The following is a 24,817-nucleotide window of genomic DNA, read 5'->3' as shown; positions in this document are numbered from 1 at the left end:
CTTGCGATCTGCACAAGCGGAGGCGTGAGAGGGGCCTGGGGGGGTACGTGCGTGCATGAGGGGGGGCCAGCGTGCCATGCAAGCGAGAGGAAACCATGGGGGCACGAGCCGTGCATGTAGGCAAAGCCGGGGATGCATGGGTGGTGGGGTCCGATGGATATGAACCATGCATGTTGGGGAAAAGGGCAGGGGGGAGGAGCCGTACGTTTCCGGTGCCAAAGCAGCGTGCACGCGAGTTGGCTCCACATGCACACATACTGAATCCCTTAAATGCGAGGAGACAAGGCCCGGGGAGATGAGAGATCTAGACGGGATAGCAGGCGATAGCGATCTGGCAGTAGCAAGCGTCGAGTCTTTGCAGTGAGAGTTTGATGAGAAACGACCAAGAATCGATTGGGCACTGTAGTTGGTGTCACGAGTTTTCAAGGACAAGAAAACCGTTGAAGGGCCGTCCTCCTCTACGACAGAGTCAAGGTCAGACTGGGCAAGTTGTTGGGTTTCAAACAAGCCTAGCTCGAAATGAGAGAAGGCGTAGGGAGAGCGGGAAACCAGTCTCGTCCTAACAGCTACCGAGGAGACCCAGGTGCAAAAAAGATGCTCGTCAATGATTTGCACGTGAAAAACATTAGTATTGGAAAAAAGGTGGTCTAGGGCATCCGACACCAGCTTAACAGTTGGGACTACCTGCTTAAGAAGCTTAACTGATACCCATACTTCTACATTTGGGCTAAGGTGAGGGGTTTTGGGGTTGACCGTAATGTCGATGTGGAGATCATGCAAGAGCCGGCTACGAAAGCGAAAACCTGGACGAACAGGACGTACCTTAGCGCCTCGGCGATGCAGGGGCTCAGAGCTCGTGGTCACAGGAACCAAGTTGAGGCGGGAAGTCGAGGAAGCAAGGCTGATTCCAGCCGCCGCACAGGCCGCACTGCCCGCCGGCGACGGGGGCGAGGTCGACGGTGGAGGGGGAAACCGGAGCAGAATGCCACGCCGCCAGAAATCACCAAAGCTGGCGATAAGGCAGGCGACGTCCTTGGAGGCAACGGTGAAGGAGAAGCGTCCCTCCCCATCAATGGTGACGTTGAAAGCCTCATGATCTCCACCGAAGAGACAAGCCAGGATGAGAGCAAAGAGATCAGCCCCCACATTAAAAGGGAACTGGATGATCCTTGCATACGAGCGACACCCATGAGCCGAGTGCCCAGCCTGGAGTGACGGAGGAGCGGAGGCAAGACCATGCATGGCGCTCGAAGGCAAGGCCAAGATCTGACGAGACATGGAGGACAGCGGCCAACGGGCGGCAGGAGAGCGATGCCGCCGGCGGTCGCATGGGGGTGGCTAGGGCTAGGTCGAATGGCAGCACAACAAGGGAGACGAGGCGCCGCTTGAAGACGGCAAAGCGAAGGACAAGGTCAGCCACCTCCCTTGAGGCGACATGGAAGCGTAAAAGGCGATGCGAAATCTTGTGAACGAAGAGCTCAAAGGCAGAACCGCCATAGCATGCGTGGAGGAAAGCTGCGGCAAGGGTTTCATCAAGGTGAGCTGCCGAGCCAGCAAAACAGGCTAGCAAAGGGGTCGCAGAGGCTAGGTCTGGGGTGGTGATCGACGAGCACAAGGAGCTCAGCAAGGTTTGAGAACGAGCCAAGGCAGCATCGTTGCTAATGCAGAGAATGCCCTGTAGCGCAGTTTGGCTGGACTGGACGAACCGCGGCAGCGCCAGCAGGGCGGCGGCAGTAGAGAGGGGCAAGCGGGATATCCCGTTGGCCGGAGCAGGAGCGGGTGAGGGCTCACCGGAGGCCGGCTGCACCGGAGTAGGGGGTGGGAGGGCTGGGGGGCGTGGGGGAGCGTGGGGGAGCCGAGAGAGAGCCATCTTCTGTGGTGGGTTCAAATTCAGTTTACATGTTGTATTACTGCTTGTCCCAACTTGCAACATTATTTTCATATCAGTTTGCTTTCTTTTGCCATCTAATTCTTCAAATTCCTCTGATTTGTCATCATCTTTCACAGGTTAGCCATCATACAGGTCGAATCCACTTGTACATTTGTGTTCCAGGACATGATTCAAGACCCAGACCACTTTTTCAGAATTTTCTGCCTGAAGAAGTAGAATCACCTTTATGCTCTAGTAGTGACAAGAAAGCAAGTAGGCAGCTCTTGACTAATCCAGCATTTTGCAATATGTTCAAAGCATTTGTAAAAGAATGGTTAGAACTAAGACCAATTGATCAGAGGAAACTCCTGGGAAAGCCGTTACAGCTTCCATTGAGCCTTGAGTTGTGCTATCTGACAAATAGCATCAGCCACAGTACACAAGTATGCACATCTTGACTTTGACACTCTTTTCTTTGCAAACTCAATTTGTTCCAGTTACAAAGATTGCAAATACGGTGCAAAACAATGCCTGGTATCCACGAGATTACGACTATACATCTATGTCATGCAAACTTCTTATGTCCTAGAAAAGTATCCCAATATCTGCTTAAGTTTGTATAAGAATAAGTCTGAATTTTCCATTTGCACTCCAGTCTTACCTGAGTTAATACTTACGCTACAGACATGAGACATGATCTTGTGCCAAACTAAGAACAGATGACATTTATCATAGAATAAATACTTGGCTTGTTCCTTGATTTGATGGTGTCCTCTTTTATGTCTGTTGTGATCGACTTTCTTAGGGATTGATTAAAGGGGGGAGTAAGAGGCGTATAGCTCCATTGAGTGTTGTCAGTGATCATTTGCCTGAAAATGCTGAATGGAGAAAGGTGGTTTTACGTCGTGGCACGACTAAAGAGAGAGAATACACTCAAGGCTGGACTACTGATGATGAGCCTCTCTGCAAATTATGTCAAAAACTTTGCAGGTAATATGACTCGCTGATGTACTTGTTCTGGAGCCAATCATGTTCTGTCATAACAATGCTCTTTGTTTTTGTTCAGTGGGAATCTTGCGAAATCACCCGAATATTTTGAAGATCTATTCTGTAAGCTTGATTGCTTCCGGTTGTACAGATTGAGAACCAACCAGAGTGCCCTGCGGCAGGTATGACTTACTTTTACCTTCTGCCATTAACATAGCCCTGATGTGGAAATAAGGCTAATTTGCCATTTCTACAAACAAAAATTGTGAATTGTACTCCCTCCGTCCGGAAATACTTGTCATCAAGATGAATAAAAGAGGATGTATCTAGATGTATTTTAGTTCTAGATACACCCCTTCTTATCCATTTTGATGACAAGTATTTCCGGACGGAGGGAGTATGTAATGGAGTTTCTGCTTGTTAAATACCTTTACTTTACAGGCACTGTTTCAAATAGAACATGGTATATGTTCCCAGTGCAAGCTTGACTGCTGCAAGCTCGTCAAACATATTAAACCCCTCAGCAACCAAAAGAGAGAAGCACACATCAGGAGTGTTGCTCCAAATATTGCATGTAGGAAGAAACTGTAAGTGCTACAACACTCTGATACTATGCATTTCCAACCTTTTGGCAGCTTTTACATGCTTCACTTTGCATATCTAGCACAGTTTAGCAGAGCACTCTGGTCTGAACAGCTGTAATACACTAACAGAACTCACCAAATATTGACGAAAATGGGAATTTCCATCATTATTAATCTGACGGTTTCATGTGGGTTGTCTTATTAATGCTGTACTGGACCACAGGCTAGCAAAGCTTGTCGAAGAGCCAACACAGGGAAATGCTTGGCATGCAGATCATATAGTACCTGTGTATAAAGGAGGAGGTACAGTACATGTACAGTTTCTATCTTGTTGGCTCATCACTGCATGTCCTAATTCATGTGGTTTCTGGCAGGGGAATGCACACTCGAGAATATGAGGACGCTTTGCGTGGCTTGTCATGCTGAGGTCACCAAAGATCAGCAAAAGGAGCGAAAAGAAGCAAGAAAAGAAGAAAGAAGGAAGGCCGAAGAGCTTCTGAGAAATGCTGTGAATCAGCTGAAGGATGATGTTAGTAGTTCCTCTGGAGTTCAAGTATCTTCTAGCCTTTAAATTTTCGCAAGATTTAAGCTCTCTGGATAACCACATGTCTTTTCTGTGTTAAAAAGAAGTGATTTTCTCCTATATTTACTTCTGCAACTTCCAACATTCCATTTCATAGAGGCATGACTGACACCATCGATTCTTCCGCAAATGACACGTTCAGAAGTCAGTTGATTAAGTTGTAAATAAGGTTGATTTTTGTAGAGTTGTTCCATATTTTTGTGACATGCACAGTTCTAGTTCACTGATAATACTCTTGATGTTGACATTCAACTTTTTGTTGTTGTAGGCATGTGAAGCGACAGAAGACGATGATTCTTGGTTGGTTACAGTCCCTGGCAGTGCCTACTCAGCAGTACCGCAGGCTCCTCTTACGCCCAGAAAATAGCATGTTATGGCACTAGTACACCTGGGACGGTTATTTTGTGGTCTCATTGGACAGATGTTTTGTGCATGTGTTGAATGCGATACTCATGTAGAAGTATGTATTTTCCTTTAGTTGCAAATCTGATACCATCTTCAGTCAACCTTTTGTTGTCAACTGAAGAAGGTTGGTAGAATTATGCAACCCAATTGCAACCAAGTCAGCTACTGTCGCAAAACTCTTACATGTACTTGGAGGCAATATTGTGGTATGCTGCTGCTGTAAGATTTGTTTCAATTCATTTCAAGAATCTGGACACTGCCATCCAGTTCCAGGAGGTGCTGAGGCTAAATGTGGATGGCTCATACATCGAGGGGCAGAATCATGCGGGCTGCTGGGGTGTTGTCGTGCGTGACAATGAAGGTGCTGTTGTTGCTGCAAAGGGAGGGGGAAGAACTGACCGTGTATCCAGTGCTCTTCATGCGGAGCTCCTCGCAGCGTGTGGTGCTGTGGACCTTTCACTCGTTTGGAGCGGTAAGAATATGCCCGGAGCCTGGTGACCGAATGCCATCTGCTCATGCATGTTGTCGTGCGTGACAATGAAGGTGCTGTTGTTGCTGCAAAGGGAGGGGGAAGAACTGACCGTGTATCCAGTGCTCTTCATGCGGAGCTCCTCGCAGCGTGTGGTGCTTGGACCTTTCACTCGTTTGGAGCGGTAAGAATATGCCCGGAGCCTGGTGACCGAATGCCATCTGCTCATGCATGTATGGTGCAGTGTACGTATGGTTTATCTTGATCGGTGCACATGAGACAAGGTTTTAAAAGGCAGCACCCGGAACACATCCTAGAAGGTAAGATTACAGGTGGAGCCAAGTGAAATATTTTCAGTACATCACAATTTTAAGAGAAGATGCACCCTGAAAATGCATGTAGCCCTTAGATCGTCAGTGGTCTCAATCCTCTGCAGCATAGGTGAACAAATGTTGCAACAACAACCACTGCTTAGCGAGCACAGGGAAGAACCACTGCCAGCTGCTTTCGGTGTCCCTAGGCACACCAGCACCCCCGTGGCTTTCCTCATGCTTAGCTTTAGCCACACGCCCACCTCCCTGTGATTGGGGCGCAGAGAACCTGCGCATAAAAAAGATTTTTAGGCAATCATGCATTGCTCGCTGTGCACACCATTTCTCCATGACAGTAACACATGCAAGGGTCATGTAGACAGATAACATATCACTACACTTGTGTATTTCTCAAGCTAGGATAGCAAGTAGTACTACCCACCATTTTAACATGACAGTAACACAGGCAGATTTCTCAAAAGAGGACAATGCATTTACTTTTAACATACCTGCTGTTACATCAGCTGGGGGAGCGGCCCTTGATGCAGTGCACGACTTGGCCATGTCCAGCAGGAGCCCTCTGGTGAATCCCAAATACTTAAGCTCAGGCTGGTCAATAACCATTTTGAGACATGGCAGCTTGCCCCTCGAGGATGTAATGATTGTCCTGAGCACCTCACAGCATAGGCCTGTCGCTGGCTCGCCATCGCATTGTTCTTGGACTAGCGATGCAAACAAGACTGTATCGCAGTGTGCTTCCATTCCCAGCATCAGGTAACGCCAAGGTCATAAGGAGGAAGAAGAGCCAAACTACCATTCTGTATGGTAATCGATTGTGATGTCAATAATAAGATGAAAGATTTTTAATGGGCGTTTGTATTCACTTTTGAGAAAATCGTTACTCCACGATACCTATATGTTCAAAATCCCCAAAACGGAAGCATATACCCTTTGTATGTCTAAATCTCTAATGCGGCGCGTGATTAATAACATGATCAAGGATTGTGACTTAAATTCTTCTCCATCCACCGCGGGTGCTTGTCCTCGAATGAAGCTCCCTACACCCGCATCGTACCACCACTAGCTTTCTGAACGTGCATCGCTGTGTCGAAGGAACACGATATGAAGAACAACGAGCTCAAGTGCCAGTACCCTTCATGAATTTGGCGCGGACAGGAGGGTCGTTTGGGATTTGGTGCGGGGTAGGAGTAGTTTTGGTAATGTACGGTTTAGGTGCTCCAGTACCAACTTCCACACCCAGTGATCCAGAGATGAGACCAGGCTCATCCACTCTCGATGTGGAATTTCACTCGGCCAATTCATGCATGCAGGTTCTCTAACCTATTCGTGGCAGTACCCAGCCATGAGCTCAGAAGACGTTACCAAGCGATTGAGCATGAAGTCTTGTTGGGGGTTGGTAATGCATGAGTGTATCGGGGAAATACCATTATGTTTTGTTTTCCTCTAATATTTCATTTCAGAGTATCCAACAGGCCGGACACTAAAACAGAAATGAAACATACTAACGCTACAACATTGGACCTTTGTCCTTTGACACTCTAATTCTTAAGGAGGGTGGATATATATAGGGCACTAACATGCAACATTGTGAGCAAGACATGAAATGAGAGTGTTGATCAAGTCATTCAAGAAGCGTTTTATTGTTTCCTTTTTATCATGTGTGTACACGCTGTCAAATCGTGTGATCATTCTATTTTTACGGTTTGTTTCCTTTTGCAGGAAGAGAAGGAAAAATCATGTGACGCCCCAAGACCGGAGTTTCAGATGCCTTCCATATGTTCCGGGTTTCGCCGTGTGTTTCATTTGTGCCTGCCCTTTTATTTTTGCATTGCATCATGTCACCATCTCATAAATCTTTTGCAACTCAAATAAATAAACCGTATGGATTTTCAGTCCATTTAAACTGAGGGAATTCACATGGTGATTCTCTTTACAACATATCCTCTCGATATTTAGAGAGCTATAGTAAATATTCCAATTATTTGGATTTACCGCAAACACAATTGCTATTTAAAACTCTCAGGTCTTTTCTGCTTCGAGTTGCTCCTCACACCTTGCCATATATTCTTTCATCATTTTCCGGAGCTCCACCTAAATTCTCAACATTTATGGACCCTCCTTTTACCGAGTCTTAGTTCAAACCCATTTGAATTAAATTCAAATGAGTTTGAATTTATATCTTTCAATCTTGGCCATTTCATTTTTCTTCGAACGAGCTTATTTTTGTGAGTCCAAAAAAATTAACCACATGCCCTAATTCTTCTTCCAACCTTCTCTTGTCTTCTTTCCTTTCTTCTAGTTCTCTGTTAACCAAAAGAGAGAGGAGGAAGAGAGAAGCCCAGCCGCCACTTGTGTCCAGCCAGGACCATTTTGGCCCAAGGCCCAGGCCACCGCAAGCCCTTCAGCCAGGCCGACCCATCCTGCTTCATGGCCTGCTAGGCCCAGCCGCCTCCACTAGTGCCACAACCCTAGACACCAGGGAGCCCGACTCTCTTCTCCCTCGATCCATTCCCCTCGCGCCGTCGGCCTCGCGCTCCCTCGATGCCATCTCTCTCCCTGCTCGATCTCTCCCTCCTTCGTTCCCGCACGCCGCCATCTCTCTCTCTCGCTCCTCCCTCCTCTCGATCCTTTTTCCTTCTCCCTACGCCTCCTCATCTGCAGAGCGCCACAGCGCCGCCGCGGCCCTGCCGGCCCGGAGCGCCGCGCGACGCGCCCAGTCTCCATGGCCACGCCTCTTCGCCGCCCGGACTCGTCGTCCTCAACGCCGCCTCTCCTGCTCGTTGACCGCGCCGCCAGAGCCCTGCATCGCGCCAAGCGTCGCCAGCGCCCCCAAGTCCGCGTCGCCAAGTTCCTCGACCTCGCCGGAGCACAGGACCTCCTCGGCCGCCGCTTCGCCAGGGACGTCGAGCGCCACCAGCAGCAATTCTGGCAGTCCCCGTCGCCGAGTCCCTCGCCGTGACCCGTCAAGCCGCCGCTCTGTCAACCGCGGGAAACCTCCGATGCGCCAAGTCCATCCAGCCGCCGCTGCATGTGCCCTCGTCTCTACCGCGCCTCCTCCTTCTTCTGCTGCTGCAGTGCAGGCCACTACAGTACCGCCCCAACCTCCATGAGCAGCGCCATGAACCACAGCTATTTGTACCGGCTTCCGAACCGCAAGACCAAGAACATCCACCGACCTGAGCGTTCCCTGGACACGTCAAGGTCGACTCCATCGCAAAGAACGACTACATGTTTGACCCTGGATATCGGATTGCAAAACGCCAAGTACCCCTTCAGTTCGGCAAGACCGGCAAGTTCGTCTTCACTAAACGTTCACACGACCGCAACCGGGACCTTGTTCCGCTATGTTTTGGACACGCCGAGTTCCTCGAAGGCACCGATGCCTAGTATGTCTCAAGACCCGGATCGACAAGTACCACGACGTCCGGAGTCCTCAGATCCATCAAGTTCATCTACCCTCGTGTGTACCACTACCGTCGCCCCAAAGACGTTGGAGTCATCAAGTACCTCTCTGAACGAACGTGTACGACTACAGCCGGTGTGCATTTTTGTCAAGTCCTACTACGACAAACGACTACATGATGGGACGCCAAGTACCACTACACCCGGAGACCTCGAACCCGTCAAGTCCAACAACGATTGTGTACAACTACCCACGACGTGCATGTTGCCAAGTACCCTCTCCGGATCGTCATGTTCGACTACCGATAAACATGTACCACTACCGTCGCCGAGATCGCGAGAACCTCTACCGTCGACCCTAGAGTATGAGAGAACGACTACTTCCACTACGGAAGTCCCGAGAACGTCTACTTCCCCTTCTCCACTTCGAACTTGATCCGTTCCGATAATGCATGCTCCGAAAGGTATAACCGCCGAGACGATGACCCGTGGAACGAATGCATGTTGTGTGATGTATGAGATGCACCCGTTGTCTGCACCGTGTCCGAGTTGTCACTTGCTCGGTCCTCCTCTTTTACCGCTAACCCGTGGGGACCCGGTATCCGGGAGCACCCCACCATCCTTGCATGACACGCCCCCGTCACTTTTCCTTTTGCACCGGCATCTCAATCGAGTTACCGGAAACCGGGACGTTGCCGTGGCACCATTTCGTTATCGTTGCCGTGGCACCCCTTTTCATTTTCGCCACGATGACAAATGCTTCTTAATATGCTCTTTTCAACATTTTCATAAATATTGCATAAACTTGTTCCTGTCGTCCGCATCATGATAACAACATTTAAAATGTTTAAAATTGTTGTTGCATTAAATTGCCAAATGCATATGGTGATTTACCGGATTTGTTGTTTGTTATATCCGGCCCCATTTAAATTGTTTAGGTAATATAGTTTTGTTATGCTTCACCTCTTGCCATGCTAACCAACATTTAATATTGTTGAGTACCTAAACGAGAGAGAACTAAATAAGTCATGTGGTGTTTTCTTCAATATGCAACTCCGTGGCATATTGAGCTCCACTTAATTTGTAGTGTTGTTTGTTGCACTTTGCCATGCCATGCTTCATTAAACCAGACATGCATCATACTTGGTTGTGCATCATGCCATTTTATGTGATGGTTGTTTACTATGTTGTTTGCTTCTTTTCGGTGTTGCTTCTTCGGGTTAGTTCCGTTAACGTCGCGTTTGTGAGGATCCGTTCGACTACGTCTGTTTGTCTTCTTCATGGACTCGTTCTTCTTCCTTGCGGGATCTCAGGCAAGATGACCATACCCTCGAAATCACTTCTATCTTTACTTGCTAGTTGCTTGCTCTATTGCTATGCCGCGATACGTACCACTTGCTATATCATGCCTCCCATATTGACATGTCAAGCCTCTAACCCACCTTGTCCTAGCAAACCGTTGTTTGGCTATGTTACCGCTTTGCTCAGCCCCTCTTATAGCATTGCTAGTTGCAGGTGAAGATTGGAGTTTGTTCCTTATTGGAACATGGATATTTGTTGGGATGTCACAATATCTCTTATTTAATTAATGCATCTATATACTTGGTAAAGGGTGGAAGGCTCGGCCTTATGCCTGGTGTTTTGTTCCACTCTTGCCGCCCTAGTTTCCGTCATACCGGTGTTATGTTCCTTGATTTTGCGTTCCTTACGCGGTTGGGTGTTATGGGAACCCCTTGACAGTTCACTTTGAATAAAACTCCTCCAGCAATGCCCGACCTTGGTTTTACCATTTGCCTACCTACCACCATATACCTTCCCTTGTGTTCTGCAGACTCAAGTGTCGTCTTATTTTAAACACCCCCGGGCCAGTGCTCCTCCGAGTGTTGGTCCGAACCGAGCTGCCCGCGGGGCCACCTCGGGGAAACTTGAGGGTTGGTTTTTACTCGTAGCTAGTCTCATCCGGTGTTGCCCTGAGAACGAGATACATGCGACTCCTATCGGGATTTGTCGGACATCGGGTGGCTTTGCTGGTCTTGTTTTACCATTGTCGAAGTGTCTTGTAACCGGGATTCCGAGTCTGATCGGGTCTTCCTGGGAGAAGGAATATCCTTCGTTGACCGCGAGAGCTTGTGATGGGCTAAGTTGGGACACCCTTGCAGGGTTTTGAACTTTCGAAAGCCGTTCCCGCGGTTATGGACAGATGTGTATTTTTTAATATCCGGTTGTAGAGAACTTGACACGTAACTTAATTAAAATGCATCAACCGCGTGTGTAGCCGTGATGGTCCCTTTCCGGCGGAGTCCGGGAAGTGAACACGGTTCTTGTGTTATGTCCGACGTAAGTAGTTTCAGGATCACTTCTTGATCTCTTCTAGTTCACGATCGTGCTTTGCTTCTCTTCTCGCTCTCATTTGCGTAAGTTAGCCACCATATATGCTAGTGCTTGCTGCAGCTCCACCTCATTACCTTTTCCCTACCCATAAGCTTAAATAGTCTTGATCGTGAGGGTGTGAGATTGCTGAGTCCCCGTGACTCACAGATTTCTTCAAACAGTTGCAGGTGCCGATGATAACCGTGCAGGTGACGCAACCGAGCTCAAGGAGGAGCTTGATGAAGATCGTGTTCATTGTGTAGTTTCCTTTCTAGTTGATCAGCAGTGGAGCCCAGTCGGGGCGATCGGGGATCTTTCACATTAGGGGTGGTCTTCTTTTATTTGGTTCCGTAGTCAGACCTTGATTGTATTCTGGATGATGTAATGCTATATTCATGTATTGTGTTAAGTGGCGATTGTAAGCCAATTCTTTATCCCTCTCATATTCAGTACATGGGAAGTGTAAAGATTACCCCTCTTGCGACATGCCTACAATGTGGTTATGCCTCTAAGTCGTGCTCCGACACGTGGGAGATATAGTTGCATCGTGGGTGTTACAAGTTGGTATCAGAGCCTTCCCCGACTTAGGAGCCCCCTGCTTGATCGAATCGCTGGCATTGTTGAGTCTAGAAAAATGTTTTGAGTCTTATAAGATTATATATATTGGAGAGTAGGATTATTTTTACTCCTCAGTCTCTTCGTCGCTCTGGTGAGGCCTCCTGACGTAGAGTTTTGACTCTTCTCTCCTCAAATTTCACTAAATTTTTTTAGGATCACGCGGGTATCTTGGAATCGTTCCGATGGTTTTGTGACAAGAACATTGTTCTTGGTGCCTCCTGACATTTAGGGGTTGTGGCAATGTCCCGGGGAGTTGAGCTCCGAGGTGTTGTCGTCACAATTTTATCGTTGCAGTTCTGGAATACCTGAGTTTTGCCGACATCGAAAATCTCTTTTATGCAGTTGTTGGTGAGATAACCTCGACGCCACCTAGTACTGGGGAGGGAGTTCGAGAGTATTGCCATAAATCGTATAACGTATGCTTTTCAAAGGTTGAGGTAAATGATTTCCGAAGGTTTCTTGGTTATGTGTTGAAGGATGGATACAGCTGGATGTAGGATTTGCTAGTTTTGGGTGAGATATTATGCTTCCCCTATATCCCCCACACCTGATTGCATAACCAGAAAGTTTTGGGAGTTTATAAGTGGGAATTCAAGTAGCCCTTAGGATATCTTTCCGACAGATGCATGATATGAGATTGGGGTTCGACGTCTAGTGGTCCGCCTATCCACGGTTGGTTTTACAGTGGTCTTGTTGTGTCTTAAAGAGTCCTTGGCTATGCTGACTCAGGGACGCTTCGTATGTCAAGTGCACTGCCTTGTACATGATGGTGCTGTACGATCGAGCCCGTGTGGGCCCCACCACAAAAACTTCGGACGAAATCTCTATCATATGTTTGTTCTGGCTTTTTTGCAAGCCAATCCTTTGTTTTGTTTTGATTGTGGTATTCGAGTTGCTTCGAAGTCAAGTGTTGATTCCATACCTTTCCTAAGCGGTGTTCTCATGTTCCTATGTGAATACTAATCCTTCTCGATCATCGAGTTTGTCATTTCAATTTCTTCTCAACCGGTGTGCTTCTCTTCTAGTGGATCCGATCATTCCTACATTCGCGAGATCAATTCTCAATTCTTTGCAACGGTGTTTGTTTCATCGTCTCCAAGTTGACTTTGTTTTCCCGCCCTCCCACCCTTTTCCTTTAAGGACTCAGATTTTCTTATCAAGTATCCATCTTATGGATGTGAAGTTTTCTTCATGCTTTCCGTCAATGTTCTTATCCGGTGATTCTCATGAAGATTCTAACGGAGCTTCTAGTTTATCATTCTTCGTTCTCTTTTCTTCTCGGGTGGTCCAATTCAAGCTTTGTTGATCATATCCTTTTCCTCGTTTCAAATACCTTCTCATGCCGGTGCACACCCCTAATCATCCACTTCTCGTCTATTCATTTGTTCCGAAGTGCTGAAGTTATCTCAGAAGGCTCGTCTTGTCATTCAAGATCCGTTTAACTTATTTTGAGGTTGTTATCTCAGTCAAGCCGTTTAATTCATCCGGTGCAATCTCCTTTCCAAGTAATTGTTCTACGGTGTATCTTTCAGTGGGCCCTAACCCACAGGTATTTTCTCAGGATCTTACCCGACTCTTCTATTTTCTCGGAGCTATTCCCAAATCTTATAAAGTTTGACGTAAGAATGAATTTTCATCAGTCAATTGCCTTCCCCAATATCATTTTTTCAAATTCTTTTCATCGTCGGTTCAACCTTTCTAATATTCATTCTCTCGGAGTATCTCAACAATTCATGGTGGTGTTTCTCGTCATCATTCTCAACATTTGAAGACCAAAGAAGAGTTTCTCTCAAATCTTGGTCCGTTCTCTCTAAGATTCATGGTGCTAGCCTTATGCCATCCTCTCATAATGGTTTTTCGATCGTGAGAATTCTTTTCACCCATCCAAAGCATTTCATGAGTTGTTTCCATTTCTTTCCTACGAAGGTCATCTTTTCAAATATAATTCATTCCAGCCTTCAGCTCTCGTTCTCCAAATCTTACCGGTGCATCGCTCAAGTATTCTCTAGTCAGTTCATGGGCTCTTCGTTTCACTTGTACCAAATTCCCTCAAGCATCTTAGTTCATTTGCTAATTCTTCCCGGTGTTTCTTTATCTTTTCTTCATTTCTTTTTCAAATCCTACCGGTGGTTCTTCCAAGATTTTCTTCCTTCGTTTATCATATCAATTTATTCGTTGTTTCAACCCGACCGGTGATTCGTTGAAGACCTTCTCAAGTTTATGCTATATCTCTCTTAATCCTTTTCAACGAGAATAAGTGGTATGCCAAATCCGTTGCTTGTCATCAATCCAAATTGGTGAAGGATAAGCATAATGTAATTCTTATTCTTGTTTCATCGAGTAAATTCTATTCCTTATTCCGGAGGTTCATCAAATTCTCTATTTCAATTGTTTTCATCTTTTCTTTTCCGGAGTTCCAAGTTTTTCCGCATTATCTCATCGCAAAGCTCCATTTAATCATTCCAAGGCTTCACCTTATATTCTCAACTTCCCTTTCCTTCTATCATCCTTTTATTACCGGAGTTCTTCATGGAGGCTCTACATGATGGTTCATCAAGGATTTAATTCCTTCTCGAAATGTTCATCAAGATTCTTTTCACAGGAGCTCAAGCATTCTTTATCTGGCATTCCGAAGTGCAAGTCTTTCTACCTTATCTTTTGAAGTGGTGTTATGCCATTCTTGACAATTTGAGTTCATGTTTCATGATTCATATGTTGTTAAGAATGAGGTATTTTAAATCCATCAACCTCTTTGTTGGAGTTATCTTGTGTCATGTTTCACCTAAAGCTTTCCCTAAGGATTGTTGCTATTTATGGTGCTCATAAATGACCCAAGTTCATCTTTTATCCTCCCGGTGAAATAAGTTTCTCGTTTCCTTGTTGATATCAATCCAATCTATTGTTTCCTTAGTGGCAGAAATTCACCTCAAGAATTTCGAGATGTTTTCCATAAGCCCACAACAAGCTTACTCTTTTCGTTGTTGGTTTTCCAACAACTCTGTTCGACCCTTATCCTAAGGATGCCTTTTCTTCAAGCTCACTTGTGGCATAAGTTGACCTTTTCTTTTCCATCCTTCCATTTCAATGATCTATATTCTTTCTTCTTATGGAGGCATTGTGATGTTTCTCTCTTCTCTTATCATCTCAAGTTGTTAAGATCATGATCTTTTCATGCTTATCCTTTTAACCGGAGTGTTGTGCCCTCTGCTCTAGTTCTTTTCGCCTTATCAAGTCTTGCATCTCTTTTCAACCGGAGTGCTGCCTGAATTTGCTCTTCCTTGTTCCTCTTTCCTAACGGAGTGCTTTCAACTTCGTTCGTCTTTGTTGTATTCTTTCTTTAAATTTGCTCAACCTCGCAAGGTTCTTCGGTTTCACTCGTTTGTCAAAGAAGCAACTTTGTTTTACCTCTTCTCTTCCTCTTCCTTTTCCCTCCGGTGCCATCCTAGATCTCGGGACAAGATCCTCTCGTATTGGTGGAGTGTTGTGACGCCCCAAGACCGGAGCTTCGGATGCCTTCCATATGTTCCGGGTTTCGCCGTGTGTTTCATTTGTGTCTGCCCTTTTATTTTTGCATTGCATCATGTCATCATCTCATAAATCTTTTGCAACTTAAATAAATAAACCGTATGGATTTTCAGTCCATTTAAACTGAGGGAATTCACATGGTGATTCTCTTTACAACATATCCTCTCAATATTTAGAGAGCTATAGTAAATATTCCAATTATTTGGATTTATTGCAAACACACTTGAAATTTAAAACTCTCAGGTCTTTTCTGCTTTGAGTTGCTCCTCACACCTTGCCATACATTCTTTCATCATTTTTCGGAGCTCCACCTAAATTCTCAACATTTATGGACCTTCCTTTTACCGAGTCTTAGTTCAAACCCATTTGAATTAAATTCAAATGAGTTTGAATTTATATCTTTCAATCTTGGCCATTTCATTTTTCTTCGAACGAGCTTATTTTTGTGAGTCCAAGAAAATTAACCACATGCCCTAATTATTCTTCCAACCTTCTCTTCTCTTCTTTCCTTTCTTCTAGTTCTCTGTTAACGAAAAGAGAGAGGAGGAAGAGAGAAGCCCATCCGCCAGTTGTGTCCAGCTAGGACCATTTTGGCCCAAGGCCCAGGCCACCGCAAGCACTTCAGCCAGGCCGGCCCATCCTGCTTCATGGCCTGCTAGGCCCAGCCGCCTCCACTAGTGCCGCATTCCTAGACACCAGGGAGCCCGACTCTCTTCTCCCTCGATCCCTTCCCCTCGCGCCGCCAGCCTCGCGCTCCCTCGATGCCATCTCTCTCCCTCCTTCGTTCCCGCACGCCGCCATCTCTCTCTCGCTCCTCCCTCCTCTCAATCCTTTTTCCTTCTCCTCGTGCTTCCTCATCTGCAGAGCGCCACAGCGCCGCCGCGGCCCTACCGGCCCGGAGCACCGCGTGACGCGCCCAGTCTCCATGGCCACGCCTCCTCGCCGCCCGGACCCGTCGTCCTCAACGCCGCCCCTCCTGCTCGTTGACCGCGCTGCCAGAGCCCTGCATCGCGCCAAGCGTCGCCGGCGCCCCCAAGTCCGCGTCGCCAAGTTCCTCTACCTCGCCGGAGCACAGGACCTCCTCGGCCGCCACTTTGCCAGGGACGTCGAGCGCCAGCAGCAGCAGTTCTGGCAGTCCCCGTCGCCGAGTCCCTCGCCGTGACCCGTCAAGCCACCGCTCTGTCAACCGCGGGAAACCTCTGCTGCGCCAAGTCCGTCCAGCGGCCGCTCCATGTGCCCTCGCCTCTACCGTTCCTCCTTCTTCTTCTTCTGCTGTAGTGCAGGCCACCGCAGTACCGCCCCAACCTCCATGACTAGCGCCATGAACCGCAGCTCTTTGTACCGGCTTCCGAACCGCAAGACCAAGAACATCCACCGACCTGAGCGTTCCCTGGACACGTCAAGGTCGACTCCATCGCAAAGAACGACTACATGTTTGACCTTGGATATCGGATTGCAAAACGCCAAGTACCCCTTCAGTTCGGCAAGACCGGCAAGTTCGTCTTCACTGAACGTTCACACGACCCCAACCGGGATCTTGTTCCGCTATGTTTTGGATACGCCGAGTTCCTCGAAGGCAACGATGCCTAGTATGTCTCAAGACCCGGATTGACAAGTACCACGACGTCCGGAGCCCTCAGATCCGTCAAGTTCGTCTACCCTCGTGTGTACCACTACCGTCGCCCCGAAGACGTTGGAGTCATCAAGTACCTCTCTGAACGAACGTGTACGACTACAGCCGGTGTGCATTTTTGTCAAGTCCGACTACGACAAACGACTACACGATGGGATGCCAAGTATCACTACACCTGGAGACCTCGAACCCGTCAAGTCCGACAACGATTGTGTACAACTACCCACGACGTGCATGCTGCCAAGTACCCTCTCCGGATCGTCATCTTCGACCACTGATAAACATGTACCACTACTGTCGCCGAGATCGTGAGAACCTCTACCGTCGACCCTAGAGCATGAGAGAACGACTACTTCCACTACGAAAGTCCCGAGAACGTCTACTTCTACTTCTCCGCTTCAAACTTGATTGGTCTCGATAATGTACGCTCCGAAAGGTATAACTGCCGAGACAATGACCCATGGAATGAATGCATGTTGTGTGATGTATGAGATGCACCCGTTGTCTGCACCGTGTCCGAGTTGTCACTTGCTCGGTCCTCCTCTTTTGCCGCTAACCCGTGGGGACCCGGTATCCGGGAGCACCCCACCATCCTTGCATGACACGCCCCCGTCACTTTTCCTTTTGCACCGACATCTCAATCGAGTTACCGGAAACCGGGACGTTGCCGTGGCACCGTTTCGTTATCGTTGCCGTGGCACCGTTTTGTTATCGTTGCCGTGGCACCCCTTTTCATTTCCGCCACGATGACAAATGCTTCTTAATATGCTCTTTTCAACATTTTCATAAATATTGCATAAACTTGTTGCTATCATCCACATCATGATAACAACATTTAAAATGTTTAAAATTGTTGTTGCATTAAATTGCCAAATGCATATGGGGATTTACCGGATTTGTTATTTGTTATATCCGGCCCCATTTAAATTGTTTAGATAGTATAGTTTTGTTATGCTTCACCTCTTGCCATGCTAACCAACATTTAATATTGTTGAGTACCTAAACGAGAGAGAACTAAATAAGTCATGTGGTGTTTTCTTCAATATGCAACTCCGTGGCATATTGAGCTCCACTTAATTTGTAGTGTTGTTTGTTGCACTTTGCCATGCCATGCTTCATTAAACCGGACATGCATCATACTTGGTTGTGCATCATGCCATGTTTATGTGATGGTTGTTTACTATGTTGTTTGCTACTTTCCGGTGTTGCTTCTTCGGGTTAGTTCCGTTAACGTCGCGTTTGTGAGGATCCGTTCGACTACGTCCGTTTATCTTCTTCATGAACTCGTTCTTCTTCCTTGAGGGATCTCAGGCAAGATGACCATACCCTCAAAATCACTTCTATGTTTGCTTGCTAGTTGCTCGCTCTATTGCTATGCCGCGATACCTACCACTTGCTATATCATGCCTCCCATATTGACATGTCAAGCCTCTAACCCACCTTGTCCTAGCAAACCGTTGTTTGGCTATGTTACCGCTTTGCTCAGCCCCTCTTATAGCATTGCTAGTTGCAGGTGAAGATTGGAGTTTGTTCCTTATTGGAACATGGATATTTGTTGGGATATCACAATATCTCTTATTTAATTAATGCATCTACATACTTGGTAAAGGGTGGAAGGCTCGGCCTTATGCCTGGTGTTTTGGTCCACTCTTGCCACCCTAGTTTCCGTCATACCGGTGTTATGTTCCTTTATTTTGTGTTCCTTACGCGGTTGGGTGTTATGGGAACCCCTTGACTGTTCGCTTTGAATAAAACTCCTCCAGCAAGGCCCAACCTTGGTTTTACCATTTGCCTACCTACCACCATATACCTTCCCTTGTGTTCTGCAGACTCAAGGGTCATCTTATTTTAAACCCCCCCAGGCCAGTGCTCCTCTGAGTGTTGGTCCGAACCGAGTTGCCTGCGGGGCCACCTCGGGGAAACTTGAGGGTTGGTTTTTACTCGTAGCTAGTCTCATCCGGTGTTGCCCTGAGAACGAGATACATGCGACTCCTATCGGGATTTGTCGGCACATCCGGTGGCTTTGCTGGTCTTGTTTTACCATTGTTCAAATGTCTTGTAACCGGGATTCCGAGTCTGATCGGGTCTTCCTGGGAGAAGGAATATCCTTCGTTGACCGTGAGAGCTTGTTATGGGCTAAGTTGGGACACCCCTGCAGGGTTTAGAACTTTCGAAAGCCGTTCCCGCGGTTATGGGCAGATGGGAATTTGTTAATATCCGGTTGTAGAGAACTTGACACGTAACTTAATTAAAATGCATCAACCGCGTGTGTAGCCGTGATGTTCCCTTTCCGGCGGAGTCCGGGAAGTGACGTGCACAGGACCTCCTCGGCCGCCGCTTTGCCAGGGACGTCGAGCGCCACCAGCAGTAGTTCTGGCAGTCCCCGTCGCCGAGTCCCTCGCCATGACCCGTCAAGCCCCCGCTCTGTCAACCGCGGGAAACCTCCACTGCGCCAAGTCCATCCAGCCGCCGCTGCATGTGCCCTCACCTCTACCGCGCCTCCTTCTTCTTCTGCTACTGCAGTGCAGGCCATCGCAGTACCGCCCCAACCTCCATGACTAGCGCCATGAACCGCAGCTCTTTGTACTGGCTTCCAAACCACAAGACCAAGAACATCCATCGACCTGAGCGTTCCCTGGACACGTCAAGGTCGACTCCATCGCAAACAACGACTACATGTTTGACCCTGGATATCGGATTGCAAAATGCCAAGTACCCCTTCAGTTCGGCAAGACCGGCAAGTTCGTCTTCACTTAACATTCACACGACCGCAACCGGGACCTTGTTCGCTATGTTTTGGACATGCCGACTTCCTCGAAGGCACCGATGCCTAGTATGTCTCAAGACTCGGATCGACAAGTACCACGACGTCCGGAGCCCTCAGATCCGTCAAGTTCGTCTACCCTCGTGTGTACCACTACCGTCGCCTTGAAGACGTTGGAGTCATCAAGTACCTCTCTGAACGAACGTGTACGACTACAGCCGGTGTGCATTTTTGTCAAGTCCGACTACGACAAACGACTACACGACGGGACGCCAAGTATCACTACACCCGGAGACCTCGAACCCATCAAGTCCGACAACGATTGTGTACAACTACCCACGACGTGCATGCTGCCAAGTACCCTCTCCGGATCGTCATGTTCGACTACCGATAAACATGTACCACTACCGTCGCCGAGATCGCGAGAACCTCTACCGTCGACCCTAGAGCATGAGAGAACGACTACTTCCACTACGAAAGTCCCGAGAACGTCTACTTCTCCTTCTCCGCTTCGAACTTGATTCGTTCCGATAATGCACGCTCCGAAAGGTATAACCGCCGAGACAATGACCTGTGGAACGAATGCATGTTGTGTGATGTATGAGATGCACCCGTTGTCTGCACCGTGTCCGAGTTGTCATTTGCTCGGTCCTCCTCTTTTGCCGCTAACCCGTGGGGACCCGGTATCCGGGAGCACCCAACCATCCTTGCATGACACGCCCCCGTCACATTTCCTTTTGCACCGTCATCTCAATCGAGTTACCGGAGACCAGGACGTTGTCGTGGCACCATTTCGTTATCGTTGCCGTGGCACCCCCTTTCATTCCCGCCACGATGACAAATGCTTCTTAATATGCTCTTTCCAACATTTTCATAAATATTGCATAAACTTGTTCATGTCATCCGCATCATGATAACAACATTTAAAATGTTTAAAATTGTTGTTGCATTAAATTGCCAAATGCATATGGGGATTTACCGGATTTGTTGTTTGTTATATCCGACCCCATTTAAATTGTTTAGATAGTATAGTTTTGTTATGCTTCACCTCTTGCCATGCTAACCAACATTTAATATTGTTGAGTACCTAAACGAGAGAGATCTAAAGAAGTCATGTGGTGTTTTCTTCAATATGCAACTCTGTGGCATATTGAGCTCCAATTAATTTGTAGTGTTGTTTGTTGCACTTTGCCATGCCATGCTTCATTAAACCGGACATGCATCATACTTGGTTGTGCATCATGTCATGTTTATGTGATGGTTGTTTACTATATTGTTTGCTTCTTTCCGGTGTTGCTTCTTCGGGTTAGTTCCGTTAACGTCGCGTTTGTGAGGATCCGTTCGACTGCGTCCGTTTGTCTTCTTCATGGACTCATTCTTCTTCCTTGCGGGATCTCAGGCAAGATGACCATACCCTCGAAATCACTTCTATCTTTGCTTGCTAGTTGATCGCTCTATTGCTATGCCGTGATACCTACCACTTGCTATATCATGCCTCCCATATTGACATGTCAAGCCTCTAACCCACCTTGTCCTAGCAAACCGTTGTTTGGCTATGTTACCGCTTTGCTCAGCCCCTCTTATAGCATTGCTAGTTGCAGGTGAAGATTGGAGTTTGTTCCTTATTGGAACATGGATATTTGTTGGGATATCACAATATCTCTTATTTAATTAATGCATCTATATACTTGGTAAAGGGTGGAAGGCACGGCCTTATGCCTGGTGTTTTGTTCCACTCTTGCCGCCCTAGTTTCCGTCATACCGGTGTTATGTTCCTTGATTTTGCGTTCCTTACGTGGTTGGGTGTTATGGGAACCCCTTGATAATTTGCTTTGAATAAAACTCCTCTAGCAAGGCCCGACCTTGGTTTTACCATTTGCCGACCTACCACCATATACCTTCCCTTGGGTTCTGCAGACTCAAGGGTCATCTTATTTTAACCCCCCCCGGGCCAGTGTTCCTCTGAGTGTTGGTCCGAACCGAGCTGCCTGCGGGGCCACCTCGGGGAAACTTGAGGGTTGGTTTTTACTCGTAGCTAGTCTCATCCAGTGTTGCCCTGAGAACGAGATACATGCGACTCCTATCGGGATTTGTCGGCACATCGGGTGGCTTCGCTGGTCTTGTTTTACCATTATCGAAATGTCTTGTAACCGGGATTCTGAATCTGATCGGGTCTTCCTGGGAGAAGGAATATCCTTCGTTGACCGTGAGAGCTTGTGATGCGCTAAGTTGGGACACCCCTGCAGGGTTTTGAACTTTCGAAAACCGTGCCCGCGGTTATGGGCAGATGGGATTTGTTAATATCCGGTTGTAGAAAACTTGACACGTAACTTAATTAAAATGCATCAACCGTGTGTGTAGCCGTGATGGTCCCTTTCCGGCGGAGTTCGGGAAGTGACGTGCACAGGACCTCCTCGGTCGCCGCTTCACCAGGGATGTCGAGCGCCACCAGCAGCAGTTCTGGCAGTCCCCGTCGCCGAGTCCCTCGCCGTGACCCGTCAAGCCACCGCTCTGTCAACCGCGGGAAACCTCCGCTGCACCAAGTCCATCCAGCCGCCGCTGCATGTGCCCTCGCCTCTACCGCGCCTCCTTCTTCTTCTTCTACTGCAGTGCAGGCCACCGCAGTACCGCCCCAACCTCCATGACCAGCGCCATGAACCGCAGCTCTTTTTACTGGCTTCCGAACTGCAAGAACAAGAACATCCACCGACCTGAGCGTTCCCTGGACACGTCAAGGTCGACTCCATCGCAAAGAACGACTACATGTTTGACCCTGGATATCGGATTGCAAAACGCCAAGTACCCCTTCAGTTCGGCAAGACCGGCCAGTTCGTCTTCACTGAATGTTCACACGACCGCAACTGGGACCTTGTTTCGCTATGTTTTGGACAAGCCGAGTTCCTCGAAGGCACCGATGCCTAGTACTCCCTCCGTCCACGAATAAGTGTACTTCTAGCTTTTGTCCTAAGTCAAAGTTATAAAAGTTTGACCAACTATATACAAAAGAGTAGAAACATATATGGCATCAAATTGATATATTATGAAAGTACATTTCAAAACGGATCTAGTGATACTAATTTAGTGCCATAAATGCTGCTACTTTTCCCTATAAAGTTGGTCAAAGTTTTAAAGTTTTGACTTAAGACAAAAGCTAGAAGTACACTTATTCACGGACGGAGGGAGTATGTCTCAAGACCTGGATCGACAAGTACCAAGACATCCGGAGCCCTCAGATTCGTCAAGTTCGTCTACCCTCGTGTGTACCACTACCATCGCCCCGAAGACGTTGGAGTCATCAAGTACCTCTCTGAATGAACGTGTACGACTACAGCCGGTGTGCATTTTTTTCAAGTCCGACTATGACAAACGACTACACAATGGGACGCCAAGTACCACTACACCCGGAGACCTCGAACCCGTCAAGTCCGATAATGATTGTGTACATCTACCCACGACGTGCATGTTGCCAAGTACCCTCTACGGATCGTCATGTTCGACTACCGATAAGCATGTACCACTACCGTCGCCAAGATCGCGAGAACCTCTACCGTCGACCCTAGAGCCTGAGAGAACGACTACTTCCACTATGAAAGTCCCAAGAACGTCTACTTCCCCTTCTCCACTTCGAACTTGATTCGTTCCGATAATGCACTCTCCGAAAGGTATAACCGCCGAGACGATGACCCGTGGAACGAATGCATGTTGTGTGATGTATGAGATGCACCCATTGTCTGCACCGTGTCCGAGTTGTCACTTGCTCGGTCCTCCTCTTTTGCCGCTAACCCGTGGGGACCCGGTATCCGGGAGCACCTCACCATCCTTGCATGACATGCCCCCATCACTTTTCCTTTTGCACCAGCATCTCAATTGAGTTACCGGAAACCGGGACGTTGCCGTGGCACCGTTTCATTATCGTTGCCGTGGCACCCCTTTTCATTTCCGCCATGATGACAAATGCTTCTTAATATGCTCTTTTCAACATTTTCATAAATATTGCATAAACTTGCTCCTGTCATCCGCATCATGATAACAACATTTAAAATGTTTAAAATTGTTGTTGCATTAAATTGCCAAATGCATATAGGGATTTACCGGATTTGTTGTTTGTTATATCCGGCCCCATTTAAATTGTTTAGATAGTATAGTTTTGTTATGCTTCACCTCTTGCCATGCTAACCAACATTTAATATTGTTGAGTACCTAAACGAGAGAGGACTAAATAAGTCATGTGGTGTTTTCTTCAATATGCAACTCCGTGGCATATTGAGCTCCACTTAATTTGTAGTGTTGTTTTTGCACTTTGCCATGCCATGCTTCATTAAACCGGACATGCGTCATACTTGGTTGTGCATCATGCCATGTTTATGTGATGGTTGTTTACTATGTTGTTTGATTCTTTCCGGTGTTGCTTCTTCGGGTTAGTTCTGTTAACATCGCGTTTGTGAGGATCCGTTCGACTACGTCCGTTTGTCTTCTTCATGGACTCGTTCTTCTTCCTTGCGGGATCTCAGGCAAGATGAACATAGCCTCGAAATCACTTCTATCTTTGCTTGCTAGTTGCTCGCTCTATTGCTATGCCGCGATACCTACCACTTGCTATATCATGCCTCCCATATTACATGTCAAGCCTCTAACCCGCCTTGTCCTAGCAAACCGTTGTTTGGCTATGTTACCGCTTTGCTCAGCCCCTCTTATAGCATTGCTAGTTGCAGGTGAAGATTGGAGTTTGTTCCTTATTGGAACATGGATATTTGTTGGGAGATCACAATATCTCTTATTTAATTAATGCATCTATATACTTGGTAAAGGGTGGAAGGCTCGGCCTTATGCCTGGTGTTTTGTTCCACTCTGGCCGCCCTAGTTTCCGTCATACCGGTGTTATGGTCCTTGATTTTGCATCCCTTATGCGGTTGGGTGTTATGGGAACCCCTTGACAGTTTGCTTTGAATAAAACTACTCCAGCAAGGCCCGACCTTGGTTTTACCATTTGCCTAGCTACCACCATATACCTTCCTTTGGGTTCTGCAGACTCAAGGGTCATCTTATTTTAAACCCCCCCGGGCCAGTGCTCCTCTGGGTGTTGGTCCAAACTGAGCTTCCTGCGGCGCCACCTCGGGGAAACTTGAGAGTTGGTTTTTACTCGTAGCTAGTCTCATCCGGTGTTGCCCTGAGAACGAGATACATGCGACTCCTATCGGGATTTGTCGGCACATCGAGTGGCTTCACTGGTCTTGTTTTACCATTGTCGAAATGTCTTGTAACCAGGATTCTGAGT

At 47.4% G+C, this 24,817-nt stretch overlaps 1 protein-coding gene across 2 annotated transcripts in view; it reads left to right on the top strand.

The window, feature by feature from the left end:
* Window positions 1-4,668, top strand: part of LOC119353919 (DNA annealing helicase and endonuclease ZRANB3-like) — a 21,786-nt gene extending 17,118 nt beyond the window's left edge. The window contains exons 19-26 of one of the 2 annotated variants that reach the window (XR_005170593.1): window positions 2,008-2,313; window positions 2,676-2,860; window positions 2,937-3,039; window positions 3,299-3,444; window positions 3,665-3,744; window positions 3,816-3,970; window positions 4,122-4,193; window positions 4,293-4,668. Coding sequence is in view for 1 of the 2 variants with exons in the window: in XM_037620619.1 (XP_037476516.1) it covers window positions 2,008-2,313; window positions 2,676-2,860; window positions 2,937-3,039; window positions 3,299-3,444; window positions 3,665-3,744; window positions 3,816-3,970; window positions 4,293-4,391 (1,074 nt within the window). In the remaining variant the exon portion in view is untranslated. The remainder of the gene's footprint in view (window positions 1-2,007; window positions 2,314-2,675; window positions 2,861-2,936; window positions 3,040-3,298; window positions 3,445-3,664; window positions 3,745-3,815; window positions 3,971-4,121; window positions 4,194-4,292) is intronic. The other variant, XM_037620619.1, reaches the window with a different exon arrangement.
* The last annotated feature ends 20,149 nt before the right edge of the window (window positions 4,669-24,817 follow it).

The sequence above is a fragment of the Triticum dicoccoides genome, chromosome 2A (assembly GCF_002162155.2).
Source record: "Triticum dicoccoides isolate Atlit2015 ecotype Zavitan chromosome 2A, WEW_v2.0, whole genome shotgun sequence".
Taxonomy (NCBI): Eukaryota; Viridiplantae; Streptophyta; class Magnoliopsida; order Poales; family Poaceae; genus Triticum; species Triticum dicoccoides.
The sequence above is the reverse complement of the archived record's forward strand: the minus strand, read 5'-3'. Positions and strand labels throughout refer to the sequence as shown.